At 35.6% G+C, this 15,403-nt stretch overlaps 2 protein-coding genes across 4 annotated transcripts; both read left to right on the forward strand.

Annotated features, from left to right (window-relative positions):
• Positions 1 to 924: 924 nt before the first annotated feature.
• On the forward strand, positions 925 to 5,644 carry LOC111805278 (AT-hook motif nuclear-localized protein 10-like). Of its 2 annotated transcripts, XM_023690270.1 has the most exons (7): positions 925 to 1,025; positions 1,473 to 2,013; positions 2,596 to 2,648; positions 3,309 to 3,440; positions 3,576 to 3,737; positions 4,494 to 4,741; positions 5,581 to 5,644. In XM_023690270.1, the coding sequence occupies exons 2-7, from the start codon at positions 1,536 to 1,538 to the stop codon at positions 5,588 to 5,590; spliced, it is 1,083 nt and encodes a 360-aa protein (XP_023546038.1). In that variant the 5' UTR covers positions 925 to 1,025; positions 1,473 to 1,535; the 3' UTR covers positions 5,591 to 5,644. The 2 variants fall into 2 exon arrangements, with proteins under 2 accessions (XP_023546038.1, XP_023546037.1); XM_023690269.1 differs by lacking the exon at positions 925 to 1,025 and having other exon boundaries at positions 1,116 to 2,013.
• A 1,721-nt stretch (positions 5,645 to 7,365) lies between these two features.
• LOC111805289 (increased DNA methylation 3-like) lies at positions 7,366 to 14,243 on the forward strand. 2 transcript variants are annotated; one of them, XM_023690282.1, is made up of 5 exons: positions 7,366 to 7,442; positions 7,670 to 7,765; positions 10,439 to 10,489; positions 13,404 to 13,622; positions 13,753 to 14,243. In XM_023690282.1, the coding sequence occupies exons 4-5, from the start codon at positions 13,454 to 13,456 to the stop codon at positions 14,022 to 14,024; spliced, it is 441 nt and encodes a 146-aa protein (XP_023546050.1). In that variant the 5' UTR covers positions 7,366 to 7,442; positions 7,670 to 7,765; positions 10,439 to 10,489; positions 13,404 to 13,453; the 3' UTR covers positions 14,025 to 14,243. The 2 variants fall into 2 exon arrangements, with proteins under 2 accessions (XP_023546050.1, XP_023546049.1); XM_023690281.1 differs by lacking the exon at positions 7,366 to 7,442 and adding an exon at positions 7,454 to 7,580.
• The last annotated feature ends 1,160 nt before the right edge of the window (positions 14,244 to 15,403 follow it).

The following is a 15,403-nucleotide window of genomic DNA, read 5'->3' on the forward strand; positions in this document are numbered from 1 at the left end:
AATCAGTTGGTCATCACACCACATAAGTGATGTTCGTGAACGTGAGATCCCACATTGGTTAGAGAAGAGAACAAAACATTCCTTATAAGAGTGTAAACAACGAACCGTGAGATCTCCCAAGTTGCATTTTAAAATAGTGAAGTTGACGACGATACGTAACGAGCCAAAGCAGACAATATCTGCTAGCAGTGGGCTTAGAGGAGTTGCTAGGTATTAGAAACAACGAACCGTCACATTTGTATGAGGCAAAAACGTTCTCACTATCACCCTAAAATGGTATACATAGTCCAAGCCAAACGAGTATACACATTGCTCATATGGAGAAAATCGAAAAATGGGCGAAAGAGAAGTATGATATGAAAGTAGCTCGACCATAATTTAAACTAGAATTTTAGATATATATATATATATATATATACCATGTGATTTATAGATTTTAAAAAATAATTTATTTTAAAAAGTTGAAATGTGATTTTATTATATATAAAAAATCAAGTTGAAATCCAATCAAATTTTTTAATTATATTTAAAGAATTAATAATTTAAAGTGAGTTTAATATAATTTGTGATTAAAAATTAGAAGCATTTAAAAAAAAAAAAAAACGTAAAATTCAGATGTATTTTTTATTTTCTACTAATTTCATGAAAAATAATAATTTCGAGACTAAATTAAAAATAAAAAAATAAAAAAATAAAAAAGTCATTAATGGGTCCCACCTTCCCAACTACACTTTGAAATACACGACGCCTGTATTGCACTTTTTACCTGCTCCTTTTTTTTTTTCTTTTTCTTTTTCTTTTTCTTTTTATTTTATTTTATATTATCAGCCGTAAAAGAAAAGTAATCCCTAATTATTAAAATAAATATTTTAATAATTAAAACCACAAATCATTCCATAATTAAAAAATATATTTATTATTTTTTCCAAAAATCCCTTTTTGAACTAACCCTTCGTTTTCCCTTCCAAACCCCTAATTCTTCTCTCTTCTCATTATCACTCTCCGCTATTTTCCCTATTTTTCTGGTAAGTTTTTGGTAATTTCCCCCTTTTTTTTCTCAATTTTTCTTCAATTTTTTTCATTAATAAAATTAATNTTTTTTTTTTTTTTTTTTACTTTCTATTATTAGGATTTAATTTTCTCATGTTTGCATGATCTGTTCTGTTCATTAGCTAAAATGTTCTTGGGATTTCGTTGGATTTTTTGTTTCGAAATTTGACGAACTGTTGGAGTTTTGGGATTAGGGTTTCTTTTAATTCTTGTAAACCTTAGTTAATCATCTTCTAGGTTTTGTTGTTGTTCGATCTTTGTTTGATTAAGTTGTTTACGTACTAAATACATTTCGAAATCTCTGCATTAGTGTGTTAGATCTTGTTTCCTATTGCGCTTCTGAATTTGATCGGACTAGACATTATGGCTGATGATCGAGATCAAGATTCAAAATCACGTAGATTTTCTTCGCGTATTTGCAGTTTTGATTTCCAGGCTTTAGATAGAGGTTTGATTCAAGCTGTAGGGGAAAAGAGAGAAGAAAAATGTCGGGATCTGAAGGTGGTGTGATGACCAGTAGAGACTCCTTCAATGTCGCCGTTCAAAATAGTTCGTTACAGTCGCAGCCGGCGGCCCAAAATATGCGATTATCCTTCAGTGCCGATGGCACAGCCGTCTACAAACCTGTGACTGTGACTCCGACTCCGACACCTTCAACTTTACCGTCCTACCAATCCTCCATGGCCGGAGTTTCTGGTAATGCCGGTAAGGAGGGATCGGCTGGTGGTGGGTCGATACTGCCTCATGATTTGAATATAAACTCGGTGGGCAGTGAGCAAATAAAGAGGAAGAGAGGAAGGCCAAGGAAGTATGGACCAGATGGCTCCATGGCATTAGCTTTGGGTTCTGGGCAGCCATCAAGAAGTGGAGCTTCTGAAGGAGGATTGGGCTCACCAAATTCATTGAAAAAAAGTAAAGGCAGGCCATCTGGTTCTAAGAAAAAGCGACAATTGGAAGCTTTGGGTAACTATTATAAGCGCCTTGTCCAATACTCCTCTTCCTTGGTGAGATCCAGTTGGGTCTCTGGATTTTGTGCTTGACTTGACTGCCTAATTTCTTATGCTTTTAGCTTTAATATCATTGATTGACTAGCAGTTTCGAGTTGACTAGCTAGATTGGATTAAATATTTGCACTCTTTTGGTCTTGCATTTGAAACTATGAATCTTAGTTGTTATTTCCCTTCCCTTCCCTTCCCTTCTTGATTTTGATCAATTTGCCATGGAAAACTAGATATTGTTAAGAACTGCATCCTATGTTGAATCATTAGCTAATCAAACATACCTTTTCTGGTGGCATAGAGATTGTTTACTTGTCTACTACAGTTCTTTCCCTTGCCTTTTTTTGTGTTCTTTTTCTGTGCAAGATAGGAATCGTAGTGTTAACTGTAAGAACAACACAGGAACAGGAGAAAAAGAAAGGGAATCTCACTTTGTTTGGTTGACTATTAGTGTCCAAGAAATGCTAATTCTAAACCATTGTGTTATAATTATTTTATCTTGTAGCTTTGTTGAAAACTGAGTTTCTTATAGAGGAATCAATTGCAGGACCGGCTGGTTTTGGATTCACTCCACATGTTATCGATGTGAAAGCTGGAGAGGTTCTAATTTTAAATTCTTTCACCAATGTTATTAGCATCTTGAATGATTAAACAATACATGTTCTTGCATATTCAATTGTCAAATAATAACTGTAGATTATTGTTACCTTGAATGTATTTTGGATGCGTGGGTGGCATTTAGGGGTCCTTTTTTTATTTATTTATAAAGATTATCCTCGAAAGGACTGCTTACTTCCCAAATAGATCCTCCTACCTTTATATAAACGTTGATTTATCAAGAATATGCAAGAAAAACACTTTGGATTGTTGATTCATCGCTAGAGATGGCTTAGAACCAATAGTTCATTATCTAATGGGTTTTTCCGAGAGTTCTGTTTCTTACAAAGATTATCTTTTTTCTTTTGGAATGGATATATTAACACTCTTCATAAGATCTGTACATTGATTTTGTGGTAGATGACCTTAAGATCTTGCTGTAACCTTCGGCGAGACATGTGCATTTATGAAATCACCCACTCCCCCTAACAAAACAATAGTAGTAATAATAACAAGAAGTAGAGAGAGAGAGAGAGAGAGAGAGAGAGAGAGAGGAATGTAGATTTTCATATGCATTCCGGACTTCCACTGTGCCTTCATTTCATTTTTACAGCCCCTTTGCTGACCAAGCAACAATAATTTGATTTGCACATGGTTTTACAGGATATATCGTCAAAGATAATGTCCTTTTCTCAGAATGGCCCCAGGGCTATTTGTATCCTTTCAGCAAATGGAGCAATATCAAATGTGACTTTACGTCAACCTGCTACATCTGGTGGAACTGTCACTTATGAGGTTTCTGATTTTTTGCCTCGTATATAGTTCTAATAGAGATAAACTGTGTGTGTTTGATATTATTTACATTGGTTTAAGGATAATTGTTTTACTTCTAGTACAACTTTATGATGCTCTGTATTTGTCTCCATGCAGGGGCGGTTTGAAATTTTGTCACTTTCAGGTTCATTTCTCCTCTCCGACAATGGTGGTCAGAGGAGCAGAGCTGGTGGTTTGAGTGTGTCTTTGTCCGGTCCAGATGGCCGAGTTTTAGGTGGCGGAGTTGCGGGTCTTCTTACAGCTTCATCTCCTGTTCAGGTGAATTAGCTTTTTGCTCATATACCATAGACAGAATCTCGTTGGATTTATGTAATGGCTCAAAGCCCACCACTAGCAGATATTGTCCTCTTTGGGTTTTCTCTTTTGGGCTTTCCCTTAAGAGTTTTAAAGATATTGTCCGCTTTGGGCTTTCCCTTAAGATTTTTAAAACGCATCTGCTAGGGAGGGGTTTTCACATCCTTATAAAGGGTGTTTCGTTCTCCTCCCCCACCGATGTGGCTCCCTTTGGGGCCAGCGTCCTTGCTGGCACTTATTCCTTTGTCCAATTGATGTGGGACCCCCACCAAATCTACCCCTCTTCGGGGCCCACCATCCTTGCTGTCACATCGTCTCATGTCCACCCCCTTTGGGGCTCAATCTTCTCACTGGCACATTGCTCGGTGTCTGGTTCTGATACCATTTGTAACGGCCCAAGCCCACTACTAGTAGATATTGTCCTGTTTGGACTTTGAAGGTTTTTAAAATGCCTCTGTTAGGGAGAAATTTCCACACTCTTATAAAGAGTGATTCGTTCTCCTCCTCAACTGATGTGGGTTCTCACAATTTCGGAAGAACTTCAAATTGGAAAAAAACTGTTTAACTTGATGACTTCTACAATAACCAATTAGAAAAACGGTCAACTATCTGATCCGATTGCTATACTCCACAGAAAATTTTGCCAGTTTCTGATTGCTACGTCCAATTTTACAACTTTTCACTTGATACTGTTTCTCCCTTTTGTGATCAAATATACAGGTGGTAGTGGGAAGTTTCATAGCCGACAGCAATAAGGAACCAAAGCCATCCCGCCAAACTGAACCCACAACAGCCTCGCCAATGCTAAACCAAGTCGCCTTTGGTCACTTGACCGGAGGAGCCAGTAGTCCATCGCACGGGACGCTGAGCGAGTCTTCCGGTGGTGGACCTGGCAGCCCCCTCAACAACAGCTCAGGAGCCTGCAACAACAGCATCCATCCACAGACAATGTCCGGCATGCCATGGAAGTAAGTATCCTAGCAATTGAATCTTGTTTCGATCTGATGCGTCGAGTCGATAATCTAATTTCCATGACGGGTGTCTGTCTAAAGTTGTATTTCTATTGTCTTTTGATCTGTCAAGAGCAAACTAATTTTTGGTAAAAAAATGTTGTCTTGTCGTGATACTAGCAAAATCAAGTAAAGGAGAGGTTCAATTTGTAATGTTTTGTTCGTCAAAGGGCTTGGCTGATTGTTACATTGAGTCATGTGGTTTAGAAGAAGGGCTGGGTTTAGTTAGGCTGTTAGTTTTTGTAACGACAATATTAACTTCAATCAATTGCTTTCCTGCTTTATGTACTCTCACTTAACTCCAATTACCAAAGTAGTGACTATGTTTTTAATCCAATTCAACTCGTACACACCCTAATTTTCGGTTATCAATAAAATAAAATAAGTTAGCTAAATTCGATGATATTGTCAAGATACTTCCTTATTCATCGTGACAGAATTATTAATTCTTTTTTTAGCGTTGATACATTGAAGGTGAGAAAAATTACCATGACCACTTCTTTTGTTCCTACCAAAATCTCTTTCTCTTCCACCTTCTCTTTCTCGAGATGAAGACTTTACTTGCTTACATCCTTTCTAGTATGATAGTTTCTTTTACCTCAGCCGTTGCATCTTCTACCAGAGTCGCCTTTGAATGAAATTTACATATGATGAAAAAGTTTTTCGAAGGAGTAACGTCCTATTGATATAATCTAATCTCATGAGATCGAAGAAAATTCATTAAGCTATTTTTAGAACATATAGATAAGACTTATTTGTTCTTCCATTGCAACAACAATATGCTTATTTTTTATTAAGTTTCTTTAATCGGGATGGAATCAAATTTAAATCAAAGATCCTGTAGTCTTGCCATATCCCACCTAATTTAAATCAAAGATCCTGTAGTCTTGCCATATCCCACCTCTTAAGTCTGGGAAGCTGCACAAAGAAATTGCTTGGTAACTATACTAAACTAATAAGGGTACGTTGTGACTCATCTTTGGTATTTCTCTTAAATTATTAGTCAAGCTGCTTCGCTCCTTTACTTTAGAGTCGATCGAATCAATGAAGAATAGTGGTTGAAAAAAATTCTTTTAAAGATTCATTTATAACTTGATAAACAAATAATAAAGCATTCTTGTATTTATTAGAGTTTTCTCTTAATTCAACAAGTTATTGATATATGAGTCCGTTTTCGATGCATCGTCGAAAAATTTTCACAAATCATTTTCTTTTGAATACTTCATTGTAATTCTTCCTACTAAACTTAGGAAATTGGAGTTGCAACATGAAACTTGTTGCCATTTTTTATTCCAGCTTGATACCACTTCTTGAAAACGTAACTCTTACAATAAACTCGAGAGACCAGAGAAGAAAATTATTACGTACTCATACTGTTTAGTTGAAACGTATGTTTAGATTAATTCTAATCGGGAGGACTGATTGCAAAGCCCTAGGTCACCAGAGGCTTCTCTCCAAATGTTCACCATCATTTACAATTTTACCTTTACTCGAAGCAGTAACATCATCGCTTGGGATTTGTAATCGACATATTAAAAAACGTATCTTAATATTTTTTTTTACAGGAAAAAAAAAAAAAAACTCTTTTTGTCTATAGGTTTTGTGTATAATTTTCATTTGATCCACAAGTTTCAAATATTACGCTTTTACTTCTAAATTTTGACTTTAATTCTATTTGATCTATAGTTTCAAAATTTATACTTTTACCCTTCGTTTTACACGGACCACTCTTTTTTTTTAATTTTATTATTTATCATTGTTGTAATTAAATGTGTACACGGTCCAGGTTGGGTTGGGTTGAAATTTTTTTTTGATCCAATCCAAAAGTTCGGGTGGGTTGGATTAGTAACCCAACCTGAAAACCAACCCAACCCGGTTGGGTTGTTGAGTTGCCAATTTTTTTTTTTAAGTTTTATTTATCCACTATTTATATTTATATGGATACAGTCTTAGATAAAATATATTAAAAGTTTACCAACAAACACAAATCGATCTATAATTATTCACATAAAAAAATCAATAAAAAACAACGAGTGAAAATTGTAACATATTAACATAGTTCAACATTGTCATAAAACTAAAGACAGCTAAATACCGACATTTCTTGAAAATGGGTTGAAACAATAAAAATATAAGATCATCAAATTAAATAAACAATGATTAGTTTAAAGAAGTTGTATATAAAAAAAATAAAAACACTATACAATATTTTAATTGCAATATGGCCCAAACTAAACAAAATATGGGTATCCTATACATATTTTTATTTGGCTCAGGTCAACTTAAGGTTTTATGCACGAACCCGAAATTGAATCGATTCAGTTCGAGTTCAGAAAAAATGAACCTAACGCTACCCGAAATGCTAATCCAACTCAATCCAACCCCTTATAGTTCGGGTTGAGTTGGTCCGGATTGTCGAATTGAATGTACACCCCCTAGTTATAATTTCATTTTAAAAAATTAAATTAATTTAAATAATAATTGATATATATTTTTATTTTTATTTTTATTTTTTGAATGAAAGTTAAAGAAATAATAATAATAATAAAAAAAAAAATCTCAAGCTCATAGGGTTAGAGTTAGCTTAGGTTGAGAGTTCGAACCTCACTGGCTCAAAAAGTTATTTTCAATTTTTTCATCTCCCCGCCTGCAGCTCCAGGTACTGTCTCTGGTCATTGCCGTTCGGTTTTAATTCTCTTTTGCCCATCATTTCAACACCTCCTTTTGTGATTCTCCGTCTTGGTTTCCTTTCTCGTCGCTTGAGAATGTGATCTGTAACTTTTGCTCATCATAATTTGTATGATCAATCCTTCTGTTTGATGTTCTTTATTGGATTTCTTGTTATTCGATTTTTCTCCGGTTCCAACGTTCATTTATTGTGTGCAGATTCTTCATATCGCTGGACTTGGTGGAATTACGAAATTTGTATTTTCCCGTTTTGTTTCACTGGTTCGGTGTTGTGTATGGGGGGAAAAGCATTAGGTAACGAAATTGTCATCCTCTTCTTACAAACTTTTCCATCTGGTTGATGTTCATACTTTTAGTTGGTTGATTTGTAGATTCTAATGCTTTTCTCTTTGATTTAGAGTGCGTCTACGTGAATTTACGAACTTCAGTTTTGTCTCGTGTTTGGTTTAGAAACTCTCAATGATTTAACCCTATACTCGAATAGGCTTTGAAATTAGTACTTCTTAGACGTATTTAGAATTGCTTGAAGGTAATTTATAAAATGCATTAAGTTCAACCAAAAAACTTCCAAAATCATGTCACAGAATGTCTAACTCCATCTATATGATTGTTTTTTTCTTCTTTTGGATATCATGGAATGTTGGGCCAATTTGCACCTGTCTCAACAATCCGATTAGATAAAAAAGTGCCCAAACTCATACCATAAGCCTGAATTGTTTTGAAATCATACAACACAACCATTGTGACTATTAGTACTGAAATAATAGCATTTTCCAGCCCAAAGTACCCACATCTGGTCATCAATCATATAAAATTGACCTCAATGCATGAAGGTATTAGTTTCTTGAGTGGAGGATTTGATGAAATTTAAACGTGCACTTAATGAACTGTTCTCCAGAATCAATAAGATTACCTACTTTGATTCTTTGGTTTTTGAAATACAAGCCTGACTAGCCAACTTTCTTTGCCTTGCCACCATAGGTTGATTTTTATGCTCTAAGTTCACAATTTATCCATGGTAATTGAAACATCTTCCTTATTTAAGAGCTTAATTTCTTCCATTAAACTAGCCAACTTTCTTTCAAATATGTCTTTGAGATCATTCTGTCCATAAGATGAGAAGAGTCTGGCGAAGACAACTTCTACACAATATTTAATATTCAGTATCCATTTGTTTATTTTTAGTTTTACAAGTTCAGGTGGGATAATAATTTCTTCCTTGTCCCCCTCTGCTATTGGCCTTGGATTTGTTTGCTGATTCTTTTTATTAAATGCATGATTTTGCGCCTAGATATTACTGGTTATCCTATTGTGTTCAATCTTGTTGATCCATATGTTGGAAAACGTAAAATTTTGATGGCAATATCTGGGGTTTAGACACCTCTTCATCTGTCATTGAGTTGCTTTATTACTGAAAGGTTTGAACTGCAATCACCTCCTAAAGATTTATGAATATTAACACCATTAGGTTGATTAGGCTAAGTTACTTTGTTTAAAAAATATCCCCTAACCTTCAAAAGCTTCAATAATACCCTTACCATTAGTTTGGATATAAACCGTTGGTATTTTATTTAAAAAATACGTTTAAACTTTCAAAGTTTCAATAATATCCTTAAATTTTCGAAAAAAGTTAAAAATACCCTTACTGTTAATATATTAACAGAAATTGTGAACTTTCAAAAGTTGCATTAGTACCCTTTAACCTTTTATTTTATTTTATTTATTTTTTAAAAAAGCTCTTATCATCCGTATGATAAATTTTTTTGAAGTTATCTCGAGTTGGGAAAGAATCAATTTGAAAACAAGTCATATAGATATCTACTTTTTCTTTTTCCTTACAGATATTTCAGTTAAAGCATAAAATTCCACAACATCTCACAAAGTTACAATATCAAAATCTCTCTTCAAAGCTTAGTGATAAATCACTGAATAAAAAAAGGTCGAGAAGGGAATATCATTTTCAATCATGGGGAACCTTTTTAATTGATCCCAACAAATAGACTAATTTGAACTCCAAAAAGGATCAATAATTTCTTCTTCACTACAAATTTGGTAATGTACATATTTTCTTTCTTTAACCTCCTATGGGTTGTCCTCAAAATTTTGGCCAAAATTCTGAACACATCTCTTTTTATGTGTATAAACACAAACAACGTATTAACACACACTTATCTACTAACATACAATCTTGTTAAAACATTTAAGCTCTAAAGTCCCTTGGTGGTTCCATTATTCTCTTTCTTCTTGCCATAACCTATGTACCTTAATTGAAAGGGGTAAACTTAGAGATTGGAGAATGGAAGGAATAGAGTAAGAGCTTATTGAAGAAGAGAGGAAAAATAAAAAAAGAAAAAGAAAAATAAGGAAGTGTTAGGCCATAAAATGAAACAGAGGAGAGAAAGGAAATGGAAGGGGGAGGTGATGGGAGTGTAGATAAACAGTTTCTGTTCATGTGCTAAAAGCAATGGAATTTTTAACCATTTTTTGAAAGGTTAAGGGTACTATTGTAACTTTTGAGAATTCAGAAGTATTTTTGAAATGTACTAATTGTTTCTGTCCATACACTAAAGGGAAAAGTTTGTTGTTTTTTTTTTGTAAGGTTAAAAGTATTATTGAAAATTTTGAAAGTTAAAAGGAGTATTTTTGAAACAAATTACTAATGGTATTCATCCAAACTAACAGTAAAACTATCTTTGAACTCTTTTTTTTGAAATTTTAAGGGTATTATTATTGAAAAATTTGAAATTTTAAAGATATTTTTGACACAAAGTACAAGTTTAGGGGTATTTTCTATCGTTTAGCAGCCTATTGATTATGTATGTGAAGAATAAGTGAAAAGTTCCTTGCATTGAGTTCAATATCTTTGTGGTGTTGTCTGCCACACAGTCATTTGACCCCAGAGTGTAGAAGGTGACATCAATATCATAGTCAAATCCCTAATTGTTGATTTGTTATTTCACCGCACAGGCATTGGGATATGGACATGACCGTTCTTTCTGAATTGAGATTATGCATCAGGTATGTAGATTCCTATTTCTGTGATTATCATATTGACACCAGCAGGTTCATAGCCTGTTTTGGTCAACTGGTATGAGTTATTCTGTGGTTGAGCTTTGATTTGCCGTTCATGTTTTCAACCAGCATACATTACCATGAAAACAGAGTTCGTTGTGCTGTTGTTCAAATCACTGTAGTGAATACAGATCTCTAATTTGATGGTAGCTTGATTTTAGGTCAATTTTGGAATAGATTCATGATCTTAGTAGCTCATCTAATGGTTCCTTGATTGTCGGGATGAGAAATTTGTTGGAAATTGTCATGTTGTTCAAATCACTGTAGTGAACACAGATCTCCACTCATCATCTTTCTTTTTAATCATCTAAACAAGGCTCGAATAGAGGCTTATGGTCAATTGTATGATGCTTGATGTCAACTTGATCTCATTTTTCTGGGTGTGTGGGTATCGATATGGTCGCACATTAACCAGGGGTATGCCCTATACCAAATGAATACGATGGTCAATATCTCTATGTCCTTAAAAGGCAACCAAAAACACTTTCATACTCATTCAACTTTTGTTGTAGGATTGTAGGAATTTGTTTTGTTTGTAGGACTAGTGTCTGAGCCTCAGAATGAGTGGCTCTTCGAAAGTTCTGAGTTTGTCAAGGTACCTGATCACTTCCTATGATTTCGGATTGTAGGAAATTGTTCTGTTTGTAGGACTAGTGCCTGAGCTTCAGAATGAGTGGCTCTTCCAAAGTTCTGAGCTTGACAAAGTACCTGATCACCTCCTACGATTTCATCACCTTCTTTAAAGCGACCTTGGCTTTAGTTAAAGTGGGATCATCCTTCATGGTCACTTGAGCTTGGCCCTTGCCTACTGTCATATCGACGATTTCCAATATCTTTTCATCATGCTGGAAGTGTGGAGCTATTGTATTGCGAGTAGGACTTCAACTCTCCCCAATTCAAGTGGAAGGAAGTTCTCAATCCCCAATGTTGACTTTCTGCTTTACAGACCTCTTCCCTTTCATGGCTACCCCTGTTTTCATGATCATTCCATAATGTGTCGTATTTGTTATGGATAGTTTTAGTTCTTCAACTACTTTTTTGAGCAATAAAGTTGTGAGTTGCACCACTTTCCATCAACACTCTCATCTTTCCTTAGTCTAGCTTGCCATTCATTTTGATCGTTCTCGGTGTCGTAAATCCTATGAGTGAATTTAATGATAATTCGGCGACATCCCTACTTCCATCGCCGGAAGAGCAACTGGTTTTGCTATCGTTTCCATCTCTCATTAGTAATTTCCATTTTTGTATTGTTTTCGTTCACTACCAGTACTCTCATGCTCCTTAGTTCCTTACTTGCATCAGTACCCTACGGTAAATTATTCATCACACTTGAAGCAAAGGCCTCTCTTTTCTTGTTTGGAACTCTGTGTCTGAAAGTCTTTAGCAATTGTGTCACAAGGTTTCGTTGGAGTTGGGAGATTTATCAGCATAATCATCCACATGGGGTAAGTTTAAACAGCTTGAGGTCATCTTTTTCCATTGTTGAAGTTGGCTTAGGTTTATTGCTTGGGCCGTATTTTTAAGGCTTTCTGTTTTCTTCGACCCAACACGAACGAGTTCCCTATCATGTACAAGTTGGGCTGTCTTCATCATTTATTCTAGTCCAAGTGGCCTCCAACCTCGATCTTTGTCCTAAGCACCGGATCCAACTGATTGTGAAACATATTTTCAGTACTTTGTTCGTTAGGTGAGACAACGGTGCTACTAGGGTTTCAAAGGTATTACAGTACTCTACTGTCGTTCCCTGCCTGACTGTTGTGAACCTCCCACACACATTCCCTTCCTTTGATGTGCCAAAACAATTGAGTAGACTGATTAACAAATTGTTCCACACTTAGAAGGGTTCTCGTTCATCCCCTTGGTACCAACTTAATGCTATCTATACCTTCTGAACTTACTATAGCCACAATTAAAATTTTCAGAATATGTTCGTTTATGAAATGGAAGTACTTGTTGTCTTGAAAGAGCCATGAATCGGGGTCACTACCTCCAAACAACGTCATCGCTATCTTCTTGAATTTACTTTGATAGCTGGATTCTTTCTGTTTTCTTTGGAGTCTCTTTCACTTGTCTAGATATCTCGTCAGACTCTTCTGCTTACTTTTGCTTTGAACTCGACCCCTTGACAAATGCTGTCTCGTAAGCCAAAGAGGTTAATGTCTTGGTCAATGTTGGTAAACTCTCATCTAATGTCTTTATCTTTCGATCTGTCGCACCATACGCTCTTCTGATCACTTTTGAATCATTTTTCTCAATTTTCTCCGGATGAATTGATTTGGAACCAATATGTAAGGTTTCTCCCTTACAATATGGAAAGGTCAGTGTCAATTTTCTCAGGATGAATTGATTTGGAACCAATATGTAAGGTTTCTCCCTTACAATATGGAAAGGTCAGTGCCCTCTGGCAATACAAAACTCCCCCATCCAATTCGAGAGCTGATAATATCTCTCGTTCCTTTGAGAATTTCAATTGACAAAAATCATAAAAGGAAGTAACGTTACCCCCTCGTAGCGAATACGTATCGGATCCTAACACCATTGTTAAGTGTATTTAGTACTGCCATAAAGGGGGATTAAGGCTACTGAGTAGTATTTACACGGTTCAACTTTGAATTTAGGATCGATACATCTTTTGTAATATTTTGTTTGCGAGTTATAGGGAAGGGTTTTGATGTAGCTCCATCACCTTATACACGTTTATTTTCCTGTCAATTATAGCAATTGGTTCACATCTTTTTTGTATTACACTCTTTGATATTTTTCAAATTGTACACATCTTTAAAAAGGTTCCCTTGATCATCGTGGATCAAAAATTTCAAGTTCTTGTATCCCCACTGAGATCTGTTCATCTCATTAACAGGTGAGTTGAAAACATCAGGAAAATAGTCTAGGAAGTGCCATAAGTGGAGCATGGAAATGGAAGGCCATGGCGATCAGACGAGGCTCAAACCATCAGTTATTTTAACTGGAACAGCCAATGAAGGTAGCTCCGGCCCTCCTATTGGTCTTGTTGATATTGGCGTGAGTGAAGGTGCATACCTCTTCCGCGTTGCAATGCCTGGTGTACGAAAGGATCCAAGTAAGCTCCTTGTTTTGCCTTATTTTTCTATCATTCTAACATTTGCATAGATCCCATCCTGATTATACCTCTGAAATGTTAATCCCGGACCGATCCATTTAGAGCGATAACTCGTTGGTCAAATCTCTAGGTAAGGTAAAATTTGAGATCAAAAGGGATGGTAAGGTTCAGATTGAAGGAGTGATGGCAGGTCCAGGCCTCTTAAAAGAATCATCAGCTATGTACGAGATGAAAGTCCAGCAACTGTGTCCTCCGGGACCTCTTACGGTTTCTTTTAAGCTGCCTGGACCAGTTGATCCACGGTTGTCGTCTCCTAGTTTCCGGGCTGATGGCATTCTGGAAGTGGTGGTTATGAAGTCTAAAGCACCTCCAACAGTGTCTGATTCCTACCCACCATTGTGAGGAGTATGATGGAGAGAGGTATCTGGTTTTGCTGTCTCCTTTTGTTCTTCATTACTAGGCACTTGAATTACCCAAAGACACAAAAATGATGATGAAAAAGTTTCACTAAGAATAGTGTATTTAGAGTTTTCTATGTTAACTATTTCTTATCATATGAAGTAGGGTTTTTAAATCACTTGCAATGTAATTTAATCCATAGTTTTGCCCATTTAAAGTCTACTCTTTTTTACTTGATAGTAGCTTTTATCCTGTTATTTTACTTTCAATTGTGTCTAATAAACCATTTTAAATGGTATAATTTTAATGATTGCATGACATGTTCAATGTATTAATTATGGTTTATTTGATGTTAGTATTAGATGGCTATCGGCCGACTAAGTTTCTAATAGCCCAAGTTCACCGTGGCCGATATTGTTCTTTTTGGGCTTTTTCTCAAGATTCTTAGGGAGAGGTTTCTACACCCTTATAAAGAATATTTCGTTATTCTCTCCAACCGATGTGGAATTGTATAATTCAATGAATTTTCTGCATATGTATTTAAGACATGTATGTGGTGATGTCATTAATTCAAGGCAAAAAAGTTAGGAGGGTTACAAATTTTAAGCATTAATCGTAAACTAATATATTTGAAAAACTGAAAATATGGTTATCTTAGTTATAAAAGTATTTTTTATTGTCAATTTAAGTATAACTCAACTGATCAAGCTATGCTAGTTAAAATACCGTTGGACATTGAAAATTGATCATTCCATTATAGTCCCTAGGAGATGGATGGTTTTGGAATCTTGGATGAGACGGAGAAACCTTGCTACTGCTAGAAATATCCAGTTCATTCATAGAGTCGGGATCCTATAGAGACACACCTGGAATGAAATGAGAAATGAGTAGGGAGAGATTTTTTCCGTAAGATAAACCTAGCTACTGCTAGAAATATCCAGTTCATTCATAGAGTCGGGATCCTATAGAGACACACCTGGAATGAAATGAGAAATGAGTAGGGAGAGATTTTTTCCGTAAGATAAACGGAGCTACTGCTAGAAATATCCAGTTCATTCATAGAGTCGGGATCCTATAGAGACACACCTGGAATGAAATGAGAAATGAGTAGGGAGAGATTTTTTCCGTAAGATAAACGGAGTTAGGGACGGAGATTATATTTTTTGTTTCTAACCCCACCGATATCTCCGCCCCTCATTACAAATGAAATATTAGAAAAAATTACAAATGATATAAGAATGGTACATCTTCTAGTAAGATGTAGTTCAAGGACGAAAGCTAGTGGACATATGACACCCGAGTAAAAAAAGCATACATAAATGAACAGAGACCACATTGGAATGAGAGTGAACATGAGGATAGATGGCTGAGAAAGACTTGAA

Source organism: Cucurbita pepo, chromosome LG11 (assembly GCF_002806865.2).
Source record: "Cucurbita pepo subsp. pepo cultivar mu-cu-16 chromosome LG11, ASM280686v2, whole genome shotgun sequence".
Lineage (NCBI taxonomy): Eukaryota > Viridiplantae > Streptophyta > Magnoliopsida > Cucurbitales > Cucurbitaceae > Cucurbita > Cucurbita pepo.